This window comes from Gymnoscopelus microlampas (genome assembly GCF_963454915.1).
Source record: "Gymnoscopelus microlampas genome assembly, chromosome: 19".
Lineage (NCBI taxonomy): Eukaryota > Metazoa > Chordata > Actinopteri > Myctophiformes > Myctophidae > Gymnoscopelus > Gymnoscopelus microlampas.
In genome coordinates, this window is record NC_139956.1 from 26,002,363 (window position 1) to 26,027,390 (window position 25,028).

Below are 25,028 nucleotides of genomic sequence, written 5' to 3' on the forward strand. Positions count from 1 at the left end.
GTTGAACGATGGGAGGACAGCATCTCAATAGTTGCCATTGGCATCCTGCAGTTCCTCCCGGATGGCGTTGAGCTCCACCAATCCATTGTTGAGTATGTTAGCAACATCTTTTATCTGACCCACCACCTCTTTCTTACAGCCTTTCTTTAGCTCACGCGAATCCTTGAGGAAGAACCGGTCCATGCCCTTGAAAAGTCCCATGACCGAGGCCAGGGCGTCGTCTGTGATCTCTGACGCCCGCCTCACAGGCCCGTCGACCAGGCTGGTCATCTGCACAGACCTGCGCACCTCCCAGTCCTCGGAGTAATGCTGATTGCCGGCCCTCAGGAAGGAGTGGCCCCGTAGCCGGTAGAGGCCCTCGTTGACAAAGTGCAGGATCTTCACAAGGTCCAGAAGGTGATTCTCATAGTCTTGCAGTACCGTCTCCACCTGTAGGAAGGGAAGGAAAGAAGCAGAGATACAGTAGAGCTATGTTTAAGAGCTGAAAAGTGCACGATGCGATGCCCCATCTCCTGAAAAGAGGATATCATAATCATATCATATCACATCTCATACCAATCAAGAGGATATCAATAAACTGGGAAAATGATCTAATGATTTTGCAGCTGTTAGGTGTTTTAATGATTAAAAAAAAATCCCCAAACTTGATTTAAATTCAAACCTTTTTGCGGTCGTGCATGTTGTTAACGTTGTCCGAGATGGTCGCAGAGGCCGAGGCGATACCGCCAGCCGTGGCCACGCCTACCCCGATGGCAGTCACAATGAGCGAGACGCCCATGGTGAGGGGAGCCAGAGCGAGGCCGGCGATGGCCGTGACGCCGCCCACGGCCGTGGTCGTGCCGCCGGTGATGCTGGCAACCTTGGCCCTTTTGTGGAAGGTGCTGATGTCGTCCGCGATGGCGTGGAGCGTGATGATGTAGTGCCACAGGACCTCGGCGTGCTCGGTGAACACCTTGTTGAAAACCTGCAGGCCACGGTGAACCTTCTCTGCCAGCTCTTGGAAAGACCTGAGAAGGATAATGGTTACTAATGCAGGTGGTCATTATTGGAAAATAAACCCCGACAGTAGGGGGCCTCACTGTACACGATCCTGCTTATTACACAGCTACTTCACAGCAACAGCTAAACCAGTAAAAGCTTAAAGGAGTAGTTCACCCCAAAAAATACTTATTTTCTATCAATTACACACCCCATGAAGCATTGAATTCATGGAGTTTTTTTGTTTTTGTCGCATTCCTAAGCCAATAATTTCATGACTAGTGGTCTCTCCGGTAGGAGACTCAAAGTCTCCTTTGAGTGACCTACCGGAAACATTAGCATCTTTCTGCCGGTAATCAAATTATTGGCTTAGGAATGCGACAGGAATGCGACAAAAACAAAAAAGAATCCATGAATTCAATGCTTCATGGGGTGTGTTTGACAGAAGTCATTTTTTGGGTGAACTACTCCTTTAACACAGCTACAGCAAAATCAAGAAATGTTGATTTATTTGCTTGCAGGCTTCCATTTCCAAAGCAACGTAAATGGAGGCAGAAATAACTAAACAAACACATATTGAGAAATAACAGGACTATGGACGATTGATAATAATGATGACAATGAAACGCAAACGGCTGAAACGTCGGTAGATAAACCATTTATCTGATTCTGATCATCTATTTCAGTACAGTATATCAGTGGTTCTCAGTGGTGTCTGGGATCACCCAGGGGTCCTTGAGGGGGTGCCAGGAGGTCCTCCAGCTAAATGATTGTTAACTCTGAGTGTGTACAAATGGAACGAAATGTACCCTTGTATATCCATTTTGGTTCGATTTGTACACTCTCAAGAGGTGGTTCTCAACAGAAGACAGTGAAGTGACAATTTAAGGACTTTTAATATATTTTAATACCTCAAAAGTTGCCAAAATTGTCAAATAATAATAATTAAGAAAGAGGCAAAAACTGAGAAAATAACTGATCTACAAGCTGCTCACATTTCACAATATTTATCTGTGGAACCGAGTCAAACAAAATGTAATGCCTCAACTCCTACAATTCCGAGTGCTTGTCAGGGTGGGGGGGGGGGGTCCCCAGTTCAAATAAGATCATTTTCGGGGGTCTGAAAAGGTTGAGAACCACTGGCCTAATGCATAGTAATCTTAGGGGTCCTTGAAATGAAAAAGTTTGAGAATCACTGCAGTGTAGTCAAGATAAAACTGGTAGTTGTATTCACAACAGCACACACACACATACTTGGACTCATCTTCCTCCATGATTTTGCAAGCGCAGTCATCGTCTGATGTCACTTCATCCCATTCTATTAAAAAAACAATTATTTTTTTTAAACTTATGTTTCAGCAAACAGTGTCTTCTTCAGGGTGCGTAGTGTGAATGCTGAGTGGAGTCTTCCAAACAAAAGGCGACAGGTGTGACGATTGATGGGTGTACACTTGGAAGGAGATTAGTCGACAGTCAAATCAAGACAGTATACACTATTTACACCTTCAGTTAAGTCAGCTGATTGCTCAGTTTGTCACGATAGCATGATGAGATCAATACATACATGTTCTAAAAATACACTATGCACCGTATAGAGTTTGTAGATGAATAAGTATGTATAGAGTTTGTAGATGAATAACTATGCATGTCATCATACAGGAAAATATTAAACATATATATATAAATTATTAATTATATAGCGTCTCAGTGAAAACCTCACCCATTCTGAAAGTAGTACAAAGTAACAAGATGGGTTAAAGGGATATTTCACTTTCAAACATGTTTGGGGTCATTTTTGCGTCTACTTGGGCTTTTGCACCCCAGACAGTTTGCTCACAAAAGCCTGTGTATACGTTAAAACTGTGAGCTTGTGGTAAAGCCTGATTTGTACTTGGTTGCAACCAAGTGTCATGCACAGAAAAGATCATAGTCGCATCCAGTTGTATTTAATTGACATTATTTTCATGTGGCCTCCATCAAAGGCGATACCAATTGCTACAATGTACAACATGAGATTTACAATAGAGACTTACGTTCCACTGTGTTCCACCATTCCATCAAGCTGTCGGTGTCCTGTAACACAAGCACACGCTGTAGGAACAGAATACCTGTAGCAAATTCATTTCTTTAACAAGACGGACAGCAGGCAACATTAACCACATGAAACCCAGAGCCTCGTGGGACGTGTATCCCATAGCCTGAAGGGACAATTGCGCTGTGATTAATTAATTCACAAAAATGACAGATTTGAAAAATATTCTGACAATGAGGTCTTTGGCTTGCTTGCAGCATGCACGACATAGTAGTTTGCAAGACTAGCTGCAGACAGACACAAACACATGTGATCACAATATCTCTGCGATGCCTTGTCAAAATAGTTCATGTGTGTCTGTTCCATCGTTTTATCAATTTTACCTACTTTTCATCTGTATACTTTCACTTAAAATTAAGCACATTGTATTGCTTTTTATTAACAAAACAATTGTTTGCTTGATTGATTGAAACTGACCCCCTCATCCTCGCCTTCTTCCACTCCCGTTGCCACATGCTCATCATCCTTCTGGGATGCCAACCACTCCGCCTGTGTGATAGAAGAAGAGATGAGCGGGGCATGCAAAAATAAGAGAGAGTGGGTGAGAACGAGAGAGAGAGAACAGAAATTCTCCTTTGCGTTGTGTGTAAAGGTATTTGGCATCAGCCATCAGCACATTGACACACAGTAATTTGAGCCACAGCTGTGTGCACTAAGTAAGGTATTTCCATGGCCTATCAGATTTCTAAACTGTTTACATCCCACTGATGCAGCTGAACCAGTTGTGTCACATGTCTATGGGATGTGGATGTGTGTGTGTGTGTGTGTGTGTGTGTGTGTGTGTGTGTGTGTGTGTGTGTGTGTGTGTGTGTGTGTGTGTGTGTGTGTGTGTGTGTGTGTGTGTGTGTGTGTGTGTGTGTGTTCAGAGCTCAGAGTCTGACAAATAAGATAAAAGGAGTCTGGCCCATAAACAACTTCATATTGACAAAAGAGCTGTTACAGAAAACATAAGCCATTATCTTATTCAGGGCCCAATATAAGCTAAGGAGACGGTTTGATTTATTCTCATTTAAATGTGTAAAATAACAAATATTTTATCAATTCAATCCAATGTTTGTGTATGACCACAGTGCTTCTACTGTCATTCTTAATCATAGTGATGCTCTGCAAACTGACAAAGATTCTTACGTTTTTATTAGCCAGATCAAAGTTTATTGGGTGTTCATCTGAGGCAGCAGTTCCAACTGCAAACCATTTTATACAGTATGATGGCCATGAAGCCAGGTCCTCTCAATTCACTTACATAATTGAAGCACAGACTAACTAGAATCCCTATTATGACTATTAGTATTGCTTTTGATATAGTTTTTTTCTATTATATATCCTACTATCCTACTATAATTCTAGTAACCTCTGTAGTGGTAGGTGAAGCTACCCGGTTCTCCTCAGTGGCTGGACCAATTGCTCTGATTTTGCACACAGCCATTGACCATTACCATCTGAACTTAACTGTGAAGCCCGTTTTTCAATTTCATCAAATCTCAGCTTCTTATTAGCGTTTATGTGTCAAACAATGTCGCCTCCCGGGTTGCCAGATCATGTGCGCATATCCCCCCACGGATGCGTCGACCGGGTATGGTCTAGTCCTACTATAATTCTAGTAACCTCTGTAGTGGTGTAGTGGTGTCACACATCCTCACTGGCTGGACCAATTGCTCTGATTTTGCACACAGCCATTTACCATTACCATCTGAACGCAACTGTGAAGCCCGTTTTTCAATTTCATCAAAACTCAGCTTCTTATTAGCGTTTATGTGTCAAACAATGTCGCCTCCCGGGTTGCCAGATCATGTGCGCATATCCCCCCACGGATGCGTCGACCGGGTATGGTCTAGTTTCTACTATTGCTGTAATTTATCGTTGAGGTTATTTGTATACCGTCTTATTTGGAGACTGTGGCAACGGCTCTTCGATTTGTTCTCGATGTCCTTCTAGTCTATTGAAAGGCGGAATAAATAAAGGTCTTATCTTATTTGTTTTTGTATTTAATCATGGTTGTTTGGAATTATTTCTGAGGTCCTTATATATTTTTCAGGAGTCTTAAAATTGCATGTGGACATACCCTAAGGAGGTGTCAATCACCCATTGTTAGACCTGAGTATGTGTGCAGGATCCACTTCCTAGGTCCCAATATAGTCAATAACACCATAATGTCCTTCAATTCTATATGTTTATCACCCTGTCAAAACATCTCATCTCATGACCTTGAAGTCCTCTCTAAAATACCTTGCATTCATCTTTGTCTTGCATGATTATTTGTCAACTAGCTGTGATGAACAGTGATAAGGGGCTAACTAAACCAAAACAAAACATTTTCCCCAAGCATCTTTGCAGTTTAAACCAATGCGTTCTTAAGAAGACAACTCTTGTGTATTAATTTCCTTCACCTGTGCTGCTTCCGAGTAGTAGAAGTCACTAGAGGTTGCTCCCGGTGGATCCTCAGGCTCCAGACCCATCGCCTTGCTCTGGGAACAGACAAACACCAGGTGGACATTAGAATGTCAAGTACTTTATTCTCCAAATGTACAGGCACTGGTGTCACAACATAGGTTATGGCTAAATTATACGCTGTCACATGCTGTCAAGAACTGATTTTCAAGGACACTGGTGCGATGAGTATAAATTCAGCTGTAGAGTTTCACAGTACATGCTGAGATTGGTGGCCATTGGAGGACAAGACAGTACAATATGGATATACCCTGTATTGTATAGACCAGCGGTTTACCCTGCCACGCATTGCTGCTGGCACGGTAGTTACATTAGCTTTAGTTTAGTTATAAACTAAGTTAGTTAGTTATAAAGGCATAAAAGCTATATGATAAAATGTAATTAAAAAGATTCTGACAAAAGCTTTAGGCTAAAATAATACTGCTGTGAACTTTAAATAAAACATGAAAGGCTATGTTTGCAAACTATATTTTCGAATCTGCACCCATTACACTACATATTGACTTTGTGTTTGAGCGCATCATTTCTTTTATGCAAAGTAGATACAAATTAAATAAACACCACAACAATAACAAAGGGAACATTTAAAAAATATAATGTATTCTAACTCTTGTTGTTGTGAATCCTGAACTGGAACACTTTCTATGAACTCTGAAACCAGGAGTTTGAGTCACACAACCTCATTGGCCAACAGCCCTCCCAGATCCGTAACCCCACCTTAACCACACAAAACATGAACTCATCTATTGTCTTAACTCAACCATTTTAGCATTGTCGATATACGAGATGCAAAATTAGAACGCAAATGAGTGCACACACACACACACACACACACCACCAACCTTGGATTTATGCTTTTTAAGGCCTTTGAGTTTCAATGGCTTCTTCTGCTGAAGAGAGAGTAGTGTGAGAATAATATATAAAACCTGGAGTTTTAATTTAAAAATGGACCCATACGATTTCATTTAACATTGAAATTATGTTTAATATTGTGTATACACACTTCTGTAATGAAATAGCTTAACGGTGAACCTACTGTAACAACAATACAACTTACTGGTTTGCAGTCTTCTTCTTCATCATTATCTTCATCCAGTTGTCCAATAGTATATAGCTCTCCTCCCTTCTGACGAGTATGATCTTCTAGAAACACCCCCTGGTGTAATAAAATAAACCACCAATTAAACAAATGCAAAATGGGATGCAATACAAACCCTGCCTGTACCAAGATGTCTTGCTATGTACTCTTGATTGATTGTCACCTTGACCATTAACCTTTTTGACCAAGCACAATTTCAACCTGGTGTCCCAATTTTATTCCTTATTTTGAGCAATCTATAAACTAATGTCTAAACACAACCATTATTACATTTTACCTAAACGTAATGCCTTACCAAGCCATGTGGCCGATTGGGCAGGAGCCTATCTCCCGTTTCTGTAGCGTGATGTACAAGTACACCCCCTGGACATGAGGCTAGTATGTCGCAGGGATTTTAATATTATACCTAGAGTTAACCATCTCTAACCTAATTTCAAAATATACAATACAATCTTTTTTCAGTCTGTTTGTGTGTGTCCCTCTTTTGGCCATATATGGAGATATCTATATCTGTCTGTCCTTGTCCCTTTTATGCACATAAATGGAAATCACTGATGTCATCGGTATATGCCCATATATGGGCACATCAGGGGGATTGGCGGTTCTGGAAAGCCCTTGTGAAGTGGTAAACGTCTGTGTAGAATGCGGGGAGAATGTCGGTGTGCAAACTGACTGTGGAAAGTAGACTAAGGATTTGCCAAATCAAGCTAGGCTGAGGTTGCCATGGCAATCAATTGGCTCATTTGTGCCACCCACGGCCAGAGCCTATCTGAACGACTCGACACTGCACTACCTCGGTTGGTCGAACGGTTCTCGAGATATGTGGATTACAGACGTACATACGTACAGAGATTCTGTGCATTTATTGTAAGATAGTTGAAGATACCGTCAGTTGTCCTTGTGCAGCTCTGGCTTTTCACACAATGCATCAGGGGTATGATAGTATATACACTAGTATTTGTGTTGTATAATAAGTTAATTAGTCAACAACAACAACAACAACAACAACACTTACTTCGGATGCCCAATGAGGAGATTCTTGGCTCAAACTAATATGGCAGCCGTCATGAAGGATGGTTTCCTGCGTTTTCTTGGTCTTACGATGAATAGCCCCTTTGTGTTTGAAGTGCTTCTTCTGATGAAGGAAGCCAAAATGTTAGCACTTTTATGCGTTAAAGCTGAGGAATACTTAACAGAACACCACCAGGTGATTCTGAATTATTTGTATCACTCTGCAATAAATGGTAAATAGTGCATTTATATAGCGCCTTTCACCCATTCACACACACATTCATACAACGATGGTGGAGGAAACCATGCAAGGCAAAAACCTGCTCTTCGGGAGCAATTAGGGGTTCAGCGTCTTGCTCAAGGACACTTTGACACCAACTCTGGGGGAGCCTGAGATCGAACTGGGAACGGCCGCTCTACCTCCTGAGCCACAGCCGCCCCAATAGGAGGTCAATGCCTTAAAAGACCATACCAGTGCCTCACAGTACACTTGACTATCCTGCTGACAATTTTCAAAAGCATACCTGTGTTTGTTGATTTTATTCAATTACTTATTTATTTCCAAATATTCGGGTGATAAATTCACCTTACAATTCTCTGCTGCTCCGCCTGATTTCTGTAGTCATTGAGAAGTCATAGATGCTTTATTTAATTCCTAAAACTACTGTATCTTTTTTCCTGGCATGTTGTTTGGCTAGACTTGTCAAACCAATCACATGCTTTCAAATGCATTAAAATTGATTGATTTACACACCATGAATTGAATGGAAACCAATGCCTTCCTAAAACTCTAACACGCCATGGTATGCTTTGGAAAATGTTCAGCAGCAATGTAGCAAGTGTAACATGAGTCATAGTCAATGGATTAAACATACTAGACCACAAATAGTCCTTTAAAGTAATCTTCTCACAGTATTGCTCAACTCACTCATCACGCAATTCACCATGCATTGATGCAAGAGTTATGAACAGTTCACCTGGTCATTTGTTATTCTCTAGTCATGAGACTTTGGTATGCATACCGTATCACTATTTATTCCTAATGTAGTCTGGACAACAATGAATGTTGTTGGTCCTCTGTGTTGTAGATTTTGAGCTGGTCTAAGAATTCATTTTTCATTTGTTCATAATCTGGTGCTTCAACTGCTCATAATGTATTCATAATTATTACCATTAAACTGCACAACTACTTCAATCACAACTACAGCATGTCGCCGACTCTGTTATCCAGAGCAACATACACATAAGTTAAAAGTACAAAGTCAAAGGACGTTCCATGAACATTTTGTCAAACCAGTGAAACCACATAAAGACAAGTGACCACGAGGATTAGAATGCTATGAGACCAAAGATATGACAGAAACTGAGCCCATGTAAACAAGACTCCTAGCATCTAAGCTACAGTAGTAGTCTGTGGCGGAAGTTGCAGAGTGGGTAAAGAGGCCATCTGATAATTAAATGTGTCAAAGTGTCCTCAGCAACATACTTAACCCATGCTTCCCGGGTGCTGTATTAATAGCGCCCTAAGCTCCTAATAGTTAGAATAGGAAATGCAGAGGAAAAATGTCACGTATGTGCATGAACAGTGACAAAAATACCCCAAACACAACTAAAGGGGACTATAATTGCTATTTTAGTAGCAAATGAAAAGCAGATGCAAAGACATGAAGTACTGTAAGTGGCATAACAGCATGGAGGATTATGAGAATGCATGGAGAAACAGTATACCGGTTTGCAATAGTCCATCCCATTCTGTTCTTCATCGTCCATCTCGCCCGTTGATACGCTGCATTTCCGAGGGCTTTTTTCATCAAACATGTCATCCTAAACAATACAAATGCATCACTTAATCTCTGTGAAACATTCATGTAAAGAAGGCAACCAGGCACTTTGCAGAACAATTACTGTACCTTAGATTTGCGTCGACCCAGAGACAACCGTTTCCCCTTTGTTGGTTTCTTCTGAGAACAATGCAATTTAAAAAAAAAGGGTTACAGACAGAAGATAGCAACCGAAAACATTTAGACATCACATCAGACAGTGCCCAGTATCTATCATTTATCCATTCATTACAAATTAATACTGGAAAAAATATGTTGAGTAGCACATGCAATAATTTTTGGAGGCCTCAAATAACTGAGCTCTCTTTACGTGTAGTGTTACGTAGTAAATGTCTGTAGTGTTTTATCGGAAAGGCCAAGTGCCACAGTATCCTTTATTTAAAAAAAAGAAAACTAATTACAGGTTTGCAGTCTTCCATTTCAGGGAGATAATCATCTCCCGTTACTCCATCTGAGGCTAGATCCCATCCCTTCTGTGAGCTCTCTTCATCCAGGATAGCAGCCTGAGAGACATATTGTGATATGGAAAGTCAAGGATGAGAGACGTGACAAGTTTTACTGCAGTCACAGAGGAGCAATGAGGAGATACAGTAAGGAGATTTCAAGTGCCTAATGAAGGCTCTATTCCTTTTAGTGTAGCACAGAGGTTCTCAAACTTTTTAATTTCAAGTACCCCCATAACTCTCAGAGCTACACACCCATAAGGGGCCATTTGAAAGCCCCTCAAGGAACCATAAGGGTCCGTGGACCCCAATTTGAGACCCACTGGTGTAGCAGAGTCTTTCCAGTGAGTCAACATGCACAATATCAGCACCCTGACTCTAGCCTCTTGATGTTACCAATGGCACTAATGAAGGCTCTGTTCCATTATGGTCAATTTCTTTCCAATATGGCGGCTGTGCATAGAGCCTATTACATAAGTTGAAGACGATAAAAGTCACTATGGTATGTCATTTCAGTTACTCACATACTTCAAGAGCTTTAAAGGACAACTGAGATCATATGCATTTCTTTAAACATAGAGTACTTCCCCCCAACACGGTTTACTTTAGAATGACATGATGGTGATGTTAATATTCATTACCTTGCTGGTTGACGGTGAAGTGAAGCCCATTGCTCCTTCAATATCATTAAAGCTTTCATCCTGAGGGTGAAACGAGAATAAATAAAGTATCTTATTATGACAGCTTAACATAGGACTCACATAAGGCCTGCAGTCCTTGTGTTCAAGAGTGGCTTCCAAGTAAATTAACGAAAATCTCACACACACACACACACACACACACTCCTATAAATAACTTATAGTGTGTTAGATCCAGTGTGTAAAAATGACAGTTTACATTTTGAGTTGAGCATTTTAAAAGTGAACTTTTGCATTCCCTTCAGTACACTACCTGTGACTCTTTGCGATGCGTCTGACCATGTGCACCATAAAGTTTATGATGAGGATTCTCCTGAGAGACAGAGAGAAAACACTGTAACTACTGCATTATGCATAGACAGTTTCTTAGACACTCAAATACTATAAACATGAAATACCTTATTGGAGTCTCTTCGCGGTGAATTCCCATGGTCCTCTTGGTTCTATCAAAGAGTACGTTTCATACAAAATTACAAATTAAAGACCACTGAAACCGTTCAAACACCAGGTCAATATACTTGGTCCGCTCCTTTTTTCTCTCTAAACACCAAATCTCTTTTGCCGAAAATACCCAATATATACTGTAAGCTCACATCGTGACGTGTTAAGCTTGTAGATCTGTTAGGGTTTATCTGATTAATATCATACAGTACAAATTATGATGTTGTTATTGCTACAATATACACTGCAAAGAGCACCATTATCTCCTGTACCTTATCTAGGCTGATGGCAAATCCTCTGTGGGGCACAGACTTGGTCCTCACGGTCCTTCTCCTCTTCTGGGGAGAGAAACGACTAGGTTAGATTAACTGAACAGCTGGGTCTGAATCAAAAGCAACTTGCAGAGGTGAGAGGAAAACAGGAATCTATTCAAATATCAAATTAAATTGTTGGAGGTTGGCATATATGTTCATTATAAAAGGCATACAAATCCATTGTTGCTGGCTGCTTCATTCCCATCTTCTTCATCATCTTCTTCACCTTCAGAACTTCGGTCCAACTTCATCTCCTGTAGCAAAATGTTAAGTCAAGCAAGAAAGTAAAGTTCAACAAGTTATTGTCTTTTTAACTCTCATCACTGTATTGAGATGTTACATCTGGTTCCGTTTCACTTACAGTACTCTTACTTTTGAGGATTTGAGTGTACAGTAATACACAAAACAGGCATGCTTGTGTATTGTTCCAAGTGTGTAATGTAAAATATCATGGCCACGGACAATACTCGAGTCTAATTGGCCGGACGGTGTGGATCATTATAAGATAACCGCACAGCCGTGTTCACTTAAACGTTCTAAGTGAAAACACATAATAAATATTGTATGCATGTCGACGAGGAGGACATGATTTGCAATTCCAAGATTATCGGTATGCAAATCGAATGGTGCCGAGTTGTCATTTAAAACGTAGAATGTTTTTACTAGTGCGTCAACCTATTACGAGTTGGGAGCGAGAATGAACGTCTGCATCCCATTGTCGGTCATGTGACGAGGGAACATTGAAAAATGCCACGACAGGGGAGCCTGTCACGTCAAACACTAGAGGTTGCCCATGAACTCGTCACCTTACGACCTGGGAGTGACAATGTGTAGTGTGTTCATGTCCCATCAGTACATGTTACTAACATTGTGTTACTAACATTGTATGCATTAATTTCCCATCAATGCATTTCACCAACTCAACTTTTGGGTACCTTTTCCCCAGAGTGCTTGTGCCTTCTAATTTTGCAGGCTTCCAAAAGTAAAAACGATAAACCAGCTGAACCCTAGCTTCCCTCTTCTGGGGGCAAACATTCAGCGAAAATAGACGATCTACAAGCTCACAAGGCAACAAGTGGGGGCCCATGTATATATGTAGACACAGTAGGAGGGAAGATAGCTAGGTGGGTAGATACATAGTGTAGATACAGTAAATAGGTAATTCACCTCTGACATTGACCATGGTCGTGCTGTGAGCCTGTCTGTCGTCTCCTCGTCCTATTGTGGCATAGGAAGCAAGATCAGTATCACTATAACAATGGCATGGATACAGTACACTTAGACCTACACAAGAACCTTTGTCAAGGTTGGGTTGAATTTGAAGTTATTTGTGTGAAGACAAAAAAAGTAATTGACATGATAAAAGTGGATTATGATACTATACTTCATAATCCATACACAAAAACATTGATAATGTACTTCTCCAGTATAATCTTATCATGAAGCTGATATTCAAAATAAATTCAGAAACAAGACAAAAGGCTCTTTCCCACGACCGTTCTGAGGTCAAATGAGTCTGTGTTAAACCACTCAGCACTCAGAACTACAACCTCTGACATTTGTGAGTCACTGTTGCCAGTTGTTGATAAAGTCTGTGTGTATTAGAGGCAATGTACATTACACAAAACATACATTTGAACGGAAATTGATTGAGCTCAATATAGCCGTTGCCAATAAAAATTGAAGTAGGTTTGTGCCGATCTGATTCATTAGTTTGAGATATCTTGTATGCAAGTGAAAATTCTGGCCTGTGGGTGGTGCTGCACAAAAAGCCATGGATTCACCAAGATACGTCATTATGGATTCCACCAACATTATAGGATAGACCCTGGATGTCTGATTGGCTCGGTTTTACTGAGGTTAAGGTTAGGCATAGTTATACTGAGGTTAGGATTAAGGTTAGGTTTAGACGTAGTTGCAAAAACGAGAACTGTCAATCACAGCGACTACTGGCCAATCGCAGCGCGTCTCCCTAGAAAATCGGTGGTATCCATAAGCACGGCACCAAGATGAGTAGAGTTCATCCTCCTGCTGAATGATGAATCTTGAATCATGAATCTTATGGCGGCGCTAAATGAATTGGGACATGGGGTCATCAAAATCAGTAAGGGCCATCGTCAGGGTTCATGAAAGAGCACACAAAATTCCATGGCAATCCAGCCAGTAGAGCCGTGCTGCTAGCGGAGCTACAAAAGTTGCACCAACAATCCAGAGAGAAGACTTGAGCAGCTACAGTCAAAAGCCAACCTAAGTCATGTACTGTTGGAGAGGATTCCACGCTACGAACGCTACAAGCCGACCTTGCGGAGAGCGAACAGGGCAGTGTCGAGTGTAACATCTCAATGCTTTATTTCATGTACTGATGCATGAATACGACATACTGTGGGCCTACCTTTGATTCTTTGGGTACATGCCCGTTCATATATTTTGTGTCATCTTCTTTTTTATCTTGTACAGGGGAAGCGGTGGAAGCTCTCCGAAGCAGCTGGTGTACTTTTTCCTTGAGTGGTTTCCTCTGGTAAACAGAAACAAACAAAACTATACATTTCCACGGTCTGTGCTTTTGGGTTTAAGAGCCAGAGAAATGATGGCATAAATATTATATATTTTGTAAATTAGTGTTAAACAATTATATTCTGAAAGCAATCATTACTATAGTGTTTGTTCAGTTATAGAGGTCTCCTGAGTCTAAAGCTCCTCAGTAAAGAGAAAATAAATGTTCAGGTCAGGATACCAATTTCATCCAATCAGGAGACAGAACTCATACAGGATACACAAGTAAGATTTGAAGTGACGAAACAAAAAGGTGAGCAAATAAATTTGGAAGTGGAACACTATAGAATTTAAGTTGAGCTCGAGCGATGGGTAGAATTCGGATAGAGCTTTAACTTTCATCACTAACACCAACTTTAATGAAGATTGACAGCATTATAGTTCATTTTACAATACAAAATGCAACTCAGGACCAAACAGTGAATATGGCTTGGTATGAAATGGGTTACATTACGACATAATCTTGTCAATGAGGGTGATCCCATTATTTTTAATAATGATCGTACCGGTTTGCAGTCAGCACCACTCTGCTCTTCATGTTCTCCAGCATTGAGTAGATGTGTCCCCGGGAGCCCTGCCTGAACCACATAACACAGAGATGTGTCAACATCAACAAACCTGCACTCACCCAGTGGTGGAAAAAGTACTCACATATTTTACTTAAGTAAAGAGATCAATACTGCAAAGTAGAAATACTCTGTTACAAGTAAAAGTCTAATCCAGTTCAAACTTATGCATTTCTTTTTGCTTTAACCCATTAAGACCGGGAACGCATCCGTGTCATCTTAGATTTCTTTGGCTATTAAAAAATAGCAGATATACAAGCTCATATCGCGGCACCGAGTGCCGCTCTATGAGCTTGTAGATGCAATTTTCTTTTAAATCTTTTTAAAACATTTTTGCAAATCTTTGAATATATATATTTTTAAAGCAAACATTTGTAACTCAAATCTTTGCTTCTGGGGGGTCCCTGGAACAAAATATGTTGAGATATTTCTATCGTATTAGATTTTTTTGAAAAATTATTTTTTTGAATCGGCCTCAGGTCTTAACTCATTGAGTGCCAGGATTGCCAGAATTATTTCAGAATTGATTCTGAAAAGTGCCAGAGTTTTTTTTCACAGAAAACAAAAAGTGCTTAGGAAGCGAGATACAGCCTTTTTCAGTTCTAAGTTAAACAAGGAGTGGATGGAGCTGCACATCTTCAGATGATGATATCTTGGGTTCTGAACATGTTTTTTTTTTTTTCTTTTTACTATTTTTTCAAAAACACATCAAACACGTTAATGGCACCCAGCGCCATAGCGGTAAAAACACGTGAAACACGTTAATGGCACTCAGTGAGTTAATGGGTTAAAGATTATTTATAGGCCAGTCATTATTTAGACAGCAATGAGTAGAGAGACAGGATGCATCTGTCCAGGCAGAATTTAACCAGGGACGTTGCATGGTCAACGAATGCATACAGTACAGTCCAGCGCTCGTATACCCATATGGGGTACCTCCTGAGCCACAGTGGCTCAGGAGCTAGAGCAGCTGCTTGGGAAATGGAACTGGAAGGTTTCCGGTTCGATCCCTGGCTGCCCCTGGGTTAGTGTCAGAGTGTCGTTGAGCAAGACACTGAACCCGTAACTGCTCGTGATGAGCAGGTTGGCCTCGCATGGTTTCCTCCACCGTCGGTGTGTGAATGTGTGTTTGTGAATGGATGAACGTAATGCACATTGTAAAGCATTTTGGATAAAGGGGCTAAATAAATGCACCATTTAACATTTTATTCGCATACAGTAAACACCTGGTCTTTACCTTCGACATTCTTGGTAGTGTCCCAGTGTTTCCATCACCGTCATCACTAAATTTTTCCTATGAACAGTGAGTCATCGTTAAGAAACACATCAACTTAACACACATTGACAATAACTGATAGGATGTCTTGTGTTGTCATGTCCGAGGACATTGTTATTACCTTGGACCCTCTTCTGGAAATTAGGGACAATCTTCTAAACTTCTTCATCTTATTCTGTAATAGAAGTGTACTTGTTAACATACTGTAAACGCATACAATGCAACCCAATGTATGCCAATATTTTTGATACATCCTACTATGAATCGTATTCTGTTATATATATATCAATACATTCATAAATAATTAAGTGGACATTCAAGGAACAAGGGAGTAAGGCAGCACATAATATATTATACTTTTGATTCATATTATTGATATTGATCATGTTTTTCATCACTTAAATCAATGATTTGCATTAGATTGAAACCTGCGGGTATGGGTATTATGATTAGTAATTGCTCATCTTTGACAGTACACCGTTAAATGTGCAATGTAGAACCTTGTTTTGTTTTCCGCTGCTGTCCTGGTCCTCTCCACTCCCTCCATCAGAATCCACTTTAATCTTTAGGGAAAAAGGGAAAATAGATTAAGGATATAAAATCAGATATAAAATAAAAATAAAAATCATCCACAACAACATATATCACTATATTAAACAAGCAATAGATTGATAAAAATTGAAGCTTGAACCTTCAAGGACTCCCGTCGTAGTCTCAGCCTACCAGACTGCAAAAGGGGGGGAGGGGGGGAAATGCATTAATCATTACATAATGAATAAAGCCAGAACATACTTTAGGAGGTACGCTGCTGAATTATGCAAGGACTGTATATATATATATATATATATATAAAAATAAAAATGAACACATGGAATGTCAACATGGTGATCACCTTTAAAGCAAAACAACACTTGGTTTTGGTTGTGTAGTGTAGTTGCCTTGCAATGATGCAACTCCAAATATTGGCAAGATATCTTCTATAGTTGCTCATTTGATGTTCCAAAACTATCTCCTCATTGACTTACATTGCACACTAAAACAGGTCTCAAAAGCACACTTTTAGGAGATAAACAAACATGAACAAAGCGGATTCTCCCAATATATAACGTTACATTATTTAGACTTACTTCCTATTGATTTTACTATTGTAATTAGGAAGAAGATTGTTATATTCAAATACCAGTAAAATCATCAGGAAGTTGGCTTTAAAATGTATATTTTTTATAGAATAAAAGAAAAGCTGTACCGGTTTTTGTAATGTTACTTATAATTTGCGTTGTTTGCGTTTGTTTATGTGCTATAAGAGTGACTTTGAGACTGTGCAATGTAAGCCAATGACTGAGGAGACTATTTTTTAATATAAATGTTTTATCAACGGAGCAACCATTGAAGATATCTCACCAATATCTGGAATTACATCATGGCAATGTAACTACACAACCCAAACCTCTACCAAAGTGTGATTACGACATAAACACATAAGGGATGGGACGTTTAAACCGTTAACCGTTTTTCAAGACAACTCTCCGTTTACTACTAATTAACAGAAAGATTAAGTGTAACTCATATAAGTATATCATTGATATAATTGTAATTCATATAATACTCTGCAATGTTTTACACTCGCTCCTGTTTTTCAAAGGGTTGGATTTAAACATTAATTAATGATACAAGCGTTTCATTCCAATGTGGGACGTACACTACTTTGATGTGCCGACATAATGTGCGCTGCTAGTAGTCACAGATAAATTGCCTAGTGCCTACAGAACCACCATGTTAATTTTCTGGATTAATCCAACGTATGTATCAAATATGCATTGTTGCTGCCCACCACGAAATCTATCATATTAAACGTCAAAACAAGCTAAGAAAAACATATGACTGCTTAACTGGATGCTGCTGTGTTCACCCTGTGGGCTCCGTTTGTAATGAGAAGTCTGGCTTTGCTGCGTTCAAGTAGTATGATACTGTTGCTGCTCTAGGGCTTGTCACATGCGCAGCAATATTCATTTGTATAAATGTGACGTCACGCTTCATTTAACAGCGCTTAAAAGTGCACATGTTTACAAAAAAATGCTCAAGAACTCATCCCTAAAAAACATGGCACTGGCCACAGGGAGCTAAAGAACCAAAGGATGCCTGATGACATGGAACTACATTAAAAGAAAAGGTGTAGATTCTAATTTAATTAAAAGACTGAAAAGGTTTCATACTGGTTTGAACTCGGGTTGGAGCTGAGGACTGTTCTCAGGCCAGTCCTCCACACACCTTTCCTGTTTGGGGAGAAAAGTGACATGAACACACATCATGAATAGACAGTTTTCCTTTAACACTGTATTTTTCATCTTTATGATCTCATTTCAGTACACACACACACACACACACACACACACACACACACACACACACACACACACACACACACACACGGTTACCACTTGGTTTGGCTCCATTTGTTTTAAAATAATATTACTATGACTAATATATTGTAATTCTCTTAAGCATGCTATTGATGTTATGAGAAAAAGGTGTGACAAATTAAATGTAAAATGTTTTCACTGCATCTTGTCATACCTCTCCAATGAGCAGAATGTCTTCAAAGACCACAAAGCTTTCAGGTTTGACTGGTTGACTTTCCTGTAAAATAAGAATCCAAATGTCATCAGTGGGATGACATTTTACCACTGGTATCTTTGTCCACTGATTCTCTTATCTTCACTGATCATGTATGAACATTCATAAAGTTCCTCAATGTTAACGACAGTGACCCTAGAGGCCCTTGTGTATTAGGTCCCTAGGCCTATACGTTTAGATACACAGGGAAAATAGCAGATCTACAAGCTCACAATGTGTTGCATTGCGTTGTACAACGGTGTCAGGCTTAGGAAAGTAAGAAAAGAAGCTCATCAGTTATAACATACCATATTAAAACCTGTCCGGTTGATTCAAATCGTGACTGTATTTCACTATGATATTGAACTACTATACTATTGGTCATGTTTAATCATCGGTAGGGCATTTACTTAAGAAAAAAGTTAAAAAGTTGTATACTCACCCGAAGTGATTGTGGCATTGTTGTGGCTTGAGGAACTGGCTTAGGGGGCAGTTTGGGGGGGATTCTGACAGCTGGTTTGGGGGGAGGGTTAGGAGGAGTTTTGGGAGATGGTACGGGAGATGTTAGGGGAGATGTTACTTCAGACTCACTTTGGGGGAAAAAAGAAAAAAAGATACAAGTTCACAGAAAATATTAGTCACAGTAGATATTAGTTGATAAGGCCTTATGCTATCTTCGTCTTAGAATTAAAAATACAGCCATATGTTGTGCTAGTCTTAATAAACTGTAGAGGCATTAGTCAATTAAAAAGAAGATATGTTGAGTCTTTGGCAGCATATCAAAAGCTAGTCTTTTAATGAAGAGTTCTAATTAGAATGAAATAAGACTTGTCACTGAGAAAGCTTAGCAAAACATTGTCAAGTGGGACAGGCTACGATATTGTATAAAGAGCCAGTGGAAAGGGAAGTTCCCTTTGTACTATTCACATGGTTGCAAACAGGTGATTGCAATCAAGATATAACCTCACCCCTCACCTAGATCCTTACATGACTCTTGATAAGGTTATTTTTTTAAACCTTTTCTTCATTGATGCCGAATAACAACATGGTGCGACTACAGCTTCATTTCATTAAACAAGCATTTCAATCTTACATTTATATAAATCAGCTTGCAGCCATTTCTTAACTGTTACAGTATATGTGCAGCGTGCATTATGGGAAAGCCTGCACCACCAAAACTACACCATATGAAACTACTCAAAAATAACCCCTATGAAGAACAGATTCTATGCACTCTAGGGTTTGGGGACATTTCTTAGAATGTCTGACATTCTAAAGAGAACACTCATTAGATATGAATACTAGCTTTTGGGATGCAGCTTTAGTATAATCATCAGCAGAAATCTTACAGGTTTCTTTGGTCTGGGTGGTCTGGTCCGAGGTAGTGGCTTCGGGGGGCGGCTGAAGGTCTTCACCTGTAAGGTTGGTTAGAGCAGTTATGATCTCAGTCACCCACCCGCTCAGTCAAATAGATCAGAACAAGCTTAATTATTTCCAGGTGTTATTTGACCAAGATCTGGTTCCACAAGACACTTACATGCGTCATTCCAGGGGTAATTTCGCTAGGTGACATCGGCAAATTCCTGGCTTGGCTGAAAGGCGTAGGCAGAAGAATACCGTGCTTGGTTCCATGCGGAGTGGTCAACACAACATCAAGATCACATGGTCTGTCAGAAGAGCTTGGGTGAACGTCGAGATGGGAACTTGAAGGTGTTTGTGGTGTTGGTGTATCAGCCAAACTGGGTGTGAAAACATTGCTGGTTTCTGATGTGTTGGGAAGTGGCATTGGGGAGAATGTGAACTTAGAGGCTTCAGGTTTTTTCGGTCTAAAAACGTCTCGGCTGTTGGTTGTGAGCAAGGGCTGAGAACTGCCAGGGGTCTGGGGCTGGAAGATGTCTGGAGTAGTCCCATTCGAAAGATCTGGTAAAGAGTTGTGTGATTGAGATGGAGTAGATGGAAAGGGGTCTGATGTATTGGGACTAAGCTGGAATGGATTCTTTGGTTTGGGACTTGGGAATGGGTCTTCTGCGAACGTCAATGAAAATATATCCTCCAAGGCCTTAGAATTGGTAAGGCCGAGGTCAAACGAGGACTTTCCCTCAGTGAGTGGAGGTGCTTGGAACAATTCCAATTCTTTAGAAGGCGTAGGTTGACATACATCCTCACCCTTGTTTGAAGGGGGCTGGAAGGGGTCCAGAAAATTATCCAGGTAGGTATTGAAAACTCCGGGCTCCTTGGCGGTCATGGCTTGGAATAAATCCTCCTTCTGGCCACCCTGAACAAGGTCATCTCTTTCAGTGGCTCTTAAATGACAAGCCCCATTTGAACACGGGGTTTGGGAGACATCCTGTTTTTGCAGGGGAGTTGACCCAAGAATATCCAGCGACGTCAGGGGGGATTCGTGAAAACCCTTCCCATTACCAGGTGTTTTCTCGGGCAAGGCTGAGGTTCGGAGGAGGTCTGGAGTATGGCTTTGGAACAGGTCTGTTAGGGGATCTGGTGACTTGGTCTGAATGCCAGAACTCTGAAACTCAGGTGGAGGAGCAAAGATGGTAGCGAGGCTTGCATCTTCTGGTGCATCTCCCTTTATGTTCACCGTGTTGATAGTTTTACTGCTGGACTCCTAAGGCCAAAGTACAAAGTTGTTAAGAAGACACCAGATTTTACAATACAAATGAAGAATTCATTTCCAAGTAATCTATATCCTTTCAAGACAAACCATCAACCATCATCATTCAATATTTCAAAAATATAAAGGAATCGTTGAGGTTCATTCCCCATCATTACATGAACTACTGGTGCAGAGTGCAGACACACTGGATCTGTTGAACGGCCCAATTAATTTTCTATGCAGAGCAGGAGATCTAGGCAGGCTGTGCGTGATGGATACCAGTGTGATATAACTATGAGAGTGACGACACTAGCGTTGACTCCCATTGTAAGAATGGAAAGAGGAAGTTCCAATGTTTGGAACTACAGGAGGCAGCATCCCGCTTTGCAGCGAGATCAAAGCGTGACGCAACTCTGTCTTCTACACTCTGATGGATACAATACAGCAAGTCGATGGATGGACCAACTAGCATTATCTGAACTTTTATAATCATGACTCTACCTCAACTTTATGACTTTTCAAAACACAGCCAGCAAGCGAAACCCAGATCAAACTATCAAACTTTGTGGGGAGAGAAAAATGGGGAGTGACACGCAGCAAAGGTCATCGGGAACAGGATTCTAACCCGCAACACGCTGACGGTGCCCGTACCACTACGCCAGCCGCCCGGGCCTGAATCAAGATTCTGTTACTGCATTGCCTTTTTTTTTACAAATCAAATGTTTTCAGAAACATACTTTAGTGTAGCGTTTAGCTGTAAAATGAGATTGTGATGTGGCCGTCATGTTGAAAACAGAGCAAAAGCCAATCACCAACCGCAGACAGCAGCCCCCACTGGCCAGAACGTTTAGTGGACCGGTGTGTCAAAATGCGTCATGAATGGATCCAATTTGTCTGCACCATAAGAATGTAAGTTACCTCAAGTAATTTTTTTTCATTAATTTCACTTCATTTTCCAATATATAATCTGATGAAACACAAGGGAAAACAAACAAAAGAAAAAGAAAAATACATACAATATAATGTTGATAGAATGGATTGACTCTGGACAAATCTGCACCGACTCCATTCTAATAAACAGAAAAGGGAGGGGGGCAGAAGTCAGACATAAGGAAGAAGTGTAATATTTCACTTGGTCTGTTGCCAAATTACTTCACTCTTCTAGGAAGACACCTGAAAACATACCTGAGGGCTGCTGTGGAACGGATTCCATGCTCCACGATCTGACACTCCATTCTGAAAGAATGACAGCATTACAGAGAGAGGAGTTTTTCCGTTGTCGACAGATTTGTGAAGAGTGACAATGACAATGCATTGTGTACAAAGTGCACCCAATGAAAATAAACACCTCCGCACAGAGCAGGAAAAGGTTGAATTGGTTCAGTGGTGGCCTTGGCAAATCTTCCATCTCAAAGCATGTGTGTGCACGTGCATACAGTCATGCACATACCGACCTACTGCGACATGGTCATGGACTATGACTTAACACTGCAACCCAACCTTTTTCCTACATTTCCGTAAACAGACAGATTTAAAGGCAAGGCCAAACAAAAGATTGCATTGTACGCTTATGCATTCCTTGAACAGGATCAAACAAATAGTTTTCTTTGGCTATTCAAAAATAGCAGATATACATGCTCATTGCCGTGTGTGTGTGTGTGTGTGTGTGTGTGTGTGTGTGTGTGTGTGTGTGTGTGTGTGTGTGTGTGTGTGTGTGTGTGTGTGTATGTATATATATATATATATATATATATATATATATATATATATATATACACACACACACACACACACTCACTCAACGATTCGCATACATTTTCACAATTAAAAAAACAATTGCAGATCTACAAGTTCGTAGATCTTGTATATCTGCTATTTTTGAATAGCCCCTATTTTTTGAATGGGTTAAACAGCACCACAACAATGGCTGGAAACTGTACCTGTGCACCAGCAGGGAGGGCCGGGCCGTCTTCAGTTTTGACTCCACCCTGAACAAAGAAAATGTAAATAAAACAATCAATCAAGTGGAAAGATGAGTGACTGGTATTCTAAACATAGTAGAGCAGCCAATCCAGATTTTGGTACCATCCAAGGAGGTGATCAAACAATTTGGGTTATTTTCGTCTTCCTACATGCCTCTACTTCCTACATGCCTCTAGCCTATATTTAGTATGATTACTAAACACTCAATTCTATATTATGTTTGGGAACCAATTGTCGCTGCCAAATTTTTCTCAATTGATCCTATGGTAATTTCCTCCCTAGAATCCATTAATTGTGTATTATTAATGAATATATTTGAATTCACTGCCACTGTTTTGTATTTGTTGATGACATGTATTATTGCGTTATTTTTATACTATGTTGATGAATTGAATACATAGGACCACAATTTTGTGTTATCCTTTTAGTCTGACGGTACCACGTGCCGTTTACATTTTTGACTAAAAGTATTCAATCACCTCCATGCCACGCCCCATTGATGAAGTAATTTGTTCAAAAGTAGCCCACACCAAGTATTGAGTGCATAAATAAACACGCTTTTCAGATGGTCGACATTTCTGTATTGTGAATGAATCCATTCTTTGAGTGGGATTATGTAATATTCTAATATTTTGAGATTTTTCAGGGATTTTTCTTTTTTTTCATGAGCTGTATGCCATAATCATCAAGATTAATATTTCACTTTATGAGCAATGAATCTAGAATTTCCCTTTTTGCATTATATTACAGAAGAAAATATCGCTTTTCCACGATATTCTACGTTTTTGAGAAGGATCTGTATACATAGATTATCCCACACCAGGGGAGAATGGCTGGCTACAGCAATGTATTCCCTACATAGACAGGTTTAACATAGTAGTAACACAAAAGTATTTGTTTGTTCTGGTGTCTATTTTGATAATTGTTAGTTTTATTAGTTTTTAGTACAAGATTATGTTCTGTCCCTCTTCCTTGCCAAGCATGTTTATATTGTATTATGTTTATGTCCATATAAGCATATTACATGGACAAATAACACTTGTATGCATGCATTAACAATAAACTTAATTTACATAACTTGCACAATTTATCTTTCTTTCTTTCTTTAACCTTCTTTAATCTGCAAATATCTAATCTTAAAAAACAAAGTTTTGAGGTTTTCATAATACAAAGCATTTTTTTGTCTTCAGTATAAGGAAGAGCAATTACCTGAGTGGTAATGTAACTCTGGCCATGTACAAATGGATCCAGTCAGGTAATAAGAAGAATATTAAATAACACTTTCTGCTCACCCATCTTTGGCGTGGTTGGCGGTCATCTGCCACATCTGGTCCGGAGGCAGAGAGGTCACCATCCTTGTCCTTTAGATAGAACAATAGGTATAAGAAAAAGAAGAAAAGAAGAAAAAACACAAAGACAACCATTAAGGATATTAAGTAAAGGTCATCATGACTGCGTTCAGACTTGCGGCGACAAAAGCTACAAAATGACCACGCTACACTGCTGCTGCCTATTCGCTGTTGAAGTGTTGCTCAAGAGGACACACTAAATGTAAAAAAATAGGTTTAAACAGCACAGGGAACCGGTTAACGGCAGGAATACGTTTTTTCTCCAATTCAAGGAATGGAGCACAGGAATTGTGTGTTAAGAGAAGGTGACTGGAAAGGGTGAAACAAAAAAAGGATTGATTGACACTTCACTGCGTCATTGGAGCGCTTGTTGCTTCCGTGTCATTAGTGTGAACGCAGCATATGAGCTCAGTTTAGAGACCAATGTCAGAACCATACCTTCATTTGATTCAGGCACTTTGTTGATCATATTTCACATGCCAAATGTACAAAAACGGCTCATGGACACAGTGTAGACAACAATTTGAAACATTCCTCACTGCTGGGACATTATCAACATGCTATTAAAAACTCAGTCACCGCAACTTCATAAAAAGAACTGCTGATTCATTCTGAGTCATTCTTCAAGGTGATAACAACAACAACCCCTCCTCTAGAAATCGGTCCCTGGTTGCAACAAACCAGCAAATCAAGAAAGGCTAACGAAAGCACA

At 40.1% G+C, this 25,028-nt stretch overlaps 1 protein-coding gene across 1 annotated transcript in view; it reads right to left on the reverse strand.

Annotated features, from left to right (window-relative positions):
- LOC311034440 (uncharacterized protein) overlaps positions 1-25,028 on the reverse strand; it is a 48,778-nt gene that overhangs the window by 20,324 nt on the left and 3,426 nt on the right. Inside the window, exons 4-36 of the mRNA XM_084042320.1 lie at positions 24,260-24,328; positions 22,925-22,972; positions 22,170-22,220; positions 22,001-22,054; positions 19,911-20,996; positions 19,723-19,788; positions 18,816-18,965; positions 18,335-18,397; positions 17,974-18,033; positions 16,452-16,487; positions 16,261-16,323; positions 15,882-15,935; positions 15,722-15,778; positions 14,425-14,496; positions 13,758-13,880; positions 12,533-12,583; positions 11,539-11,619; positions 11,324-11,389; positions 11,009-11,053; positions 10,864-10,923; positions 10,554-10,613; positions 9,871-9,972; positions 9,539-9,589; positions 9,357-9,452; positions 7,633-7,752; positions 6,576-6,674; positions 6,361-6,408; positions 5,458-5,535; positions 3,488-3,559; positions 3,012-3,051; positions 2,233-2,296; positions 662-1,007; positions 30-429 (exon numbers count right to left, since the gene is read on the reverse strand). Of these exons, the coding sequence (XP_083898446.1) occupies positions 30-429; positions 662-1,007; positions 2,233-2,296; positions 3,012-3,051; positions 3,488-3,559; positions 5,458-5,535; positions 6,361-6,408; positions 6,576-6,674; positions 7,633-7,752; positions 9,357-9,452; positions 9,539-9,589; positions 9,871-9,972; positions 10,554-10,613; positions 10,864-10,923; positions 11,009-11,053; positions 11,324-11,389; positions 11,539-11,619; positions 12,533-12,583; positions 13,758-13,880; positions 14,425-14,496; positions 15,722-15,778; positions 15,882-15,935; positions 16,261-16,323; positions 16,452-16,487; positions 17,974-18,033; positions 18,335-18,397; positions 18,816-18,965; positions 19,723-19,788; positions 19,911-20,996; positions 22,001-22,054; positions 22,170-22,220; positions 22,925-22,972; positions 24,260-24,328 (3,931 nt within the window). The remainder of the gene's footprint in view (positions 1-29; positions 430-661; positions 1,008-2,232; positions 2,297-3,011; positions 3,052-3,487; positions 3,560-5,457; positions 5,536-6,360; positions 6,409-6,575; positions 6,675-7,632; positions 7,753-9,356; positions 9,453-9,538; positions 9,590-9,870; positions 9,973-10,553; positions 10,614-10,863; positions 10,924-11,008; positions 11,054-11,323; positions 11,390-11,538; positions 11,620-12,532; positions 12,584-13,757; positions 13,881-14,424; positions 14,497-15,721; positions 15,779-15,881; positions 15,936-16,260; positions 16,324-16,451; positions 16,488-17,973; positions 18,034-18,334; positions 18,398-18,815; positions 18,966-19,722; positions 19,789-19,910; positions 20,997-22,000; positions 22,055-22,169; positions 22,221-22,924; positions 22,973-24,259; positions 24,329-25,028) is intronic.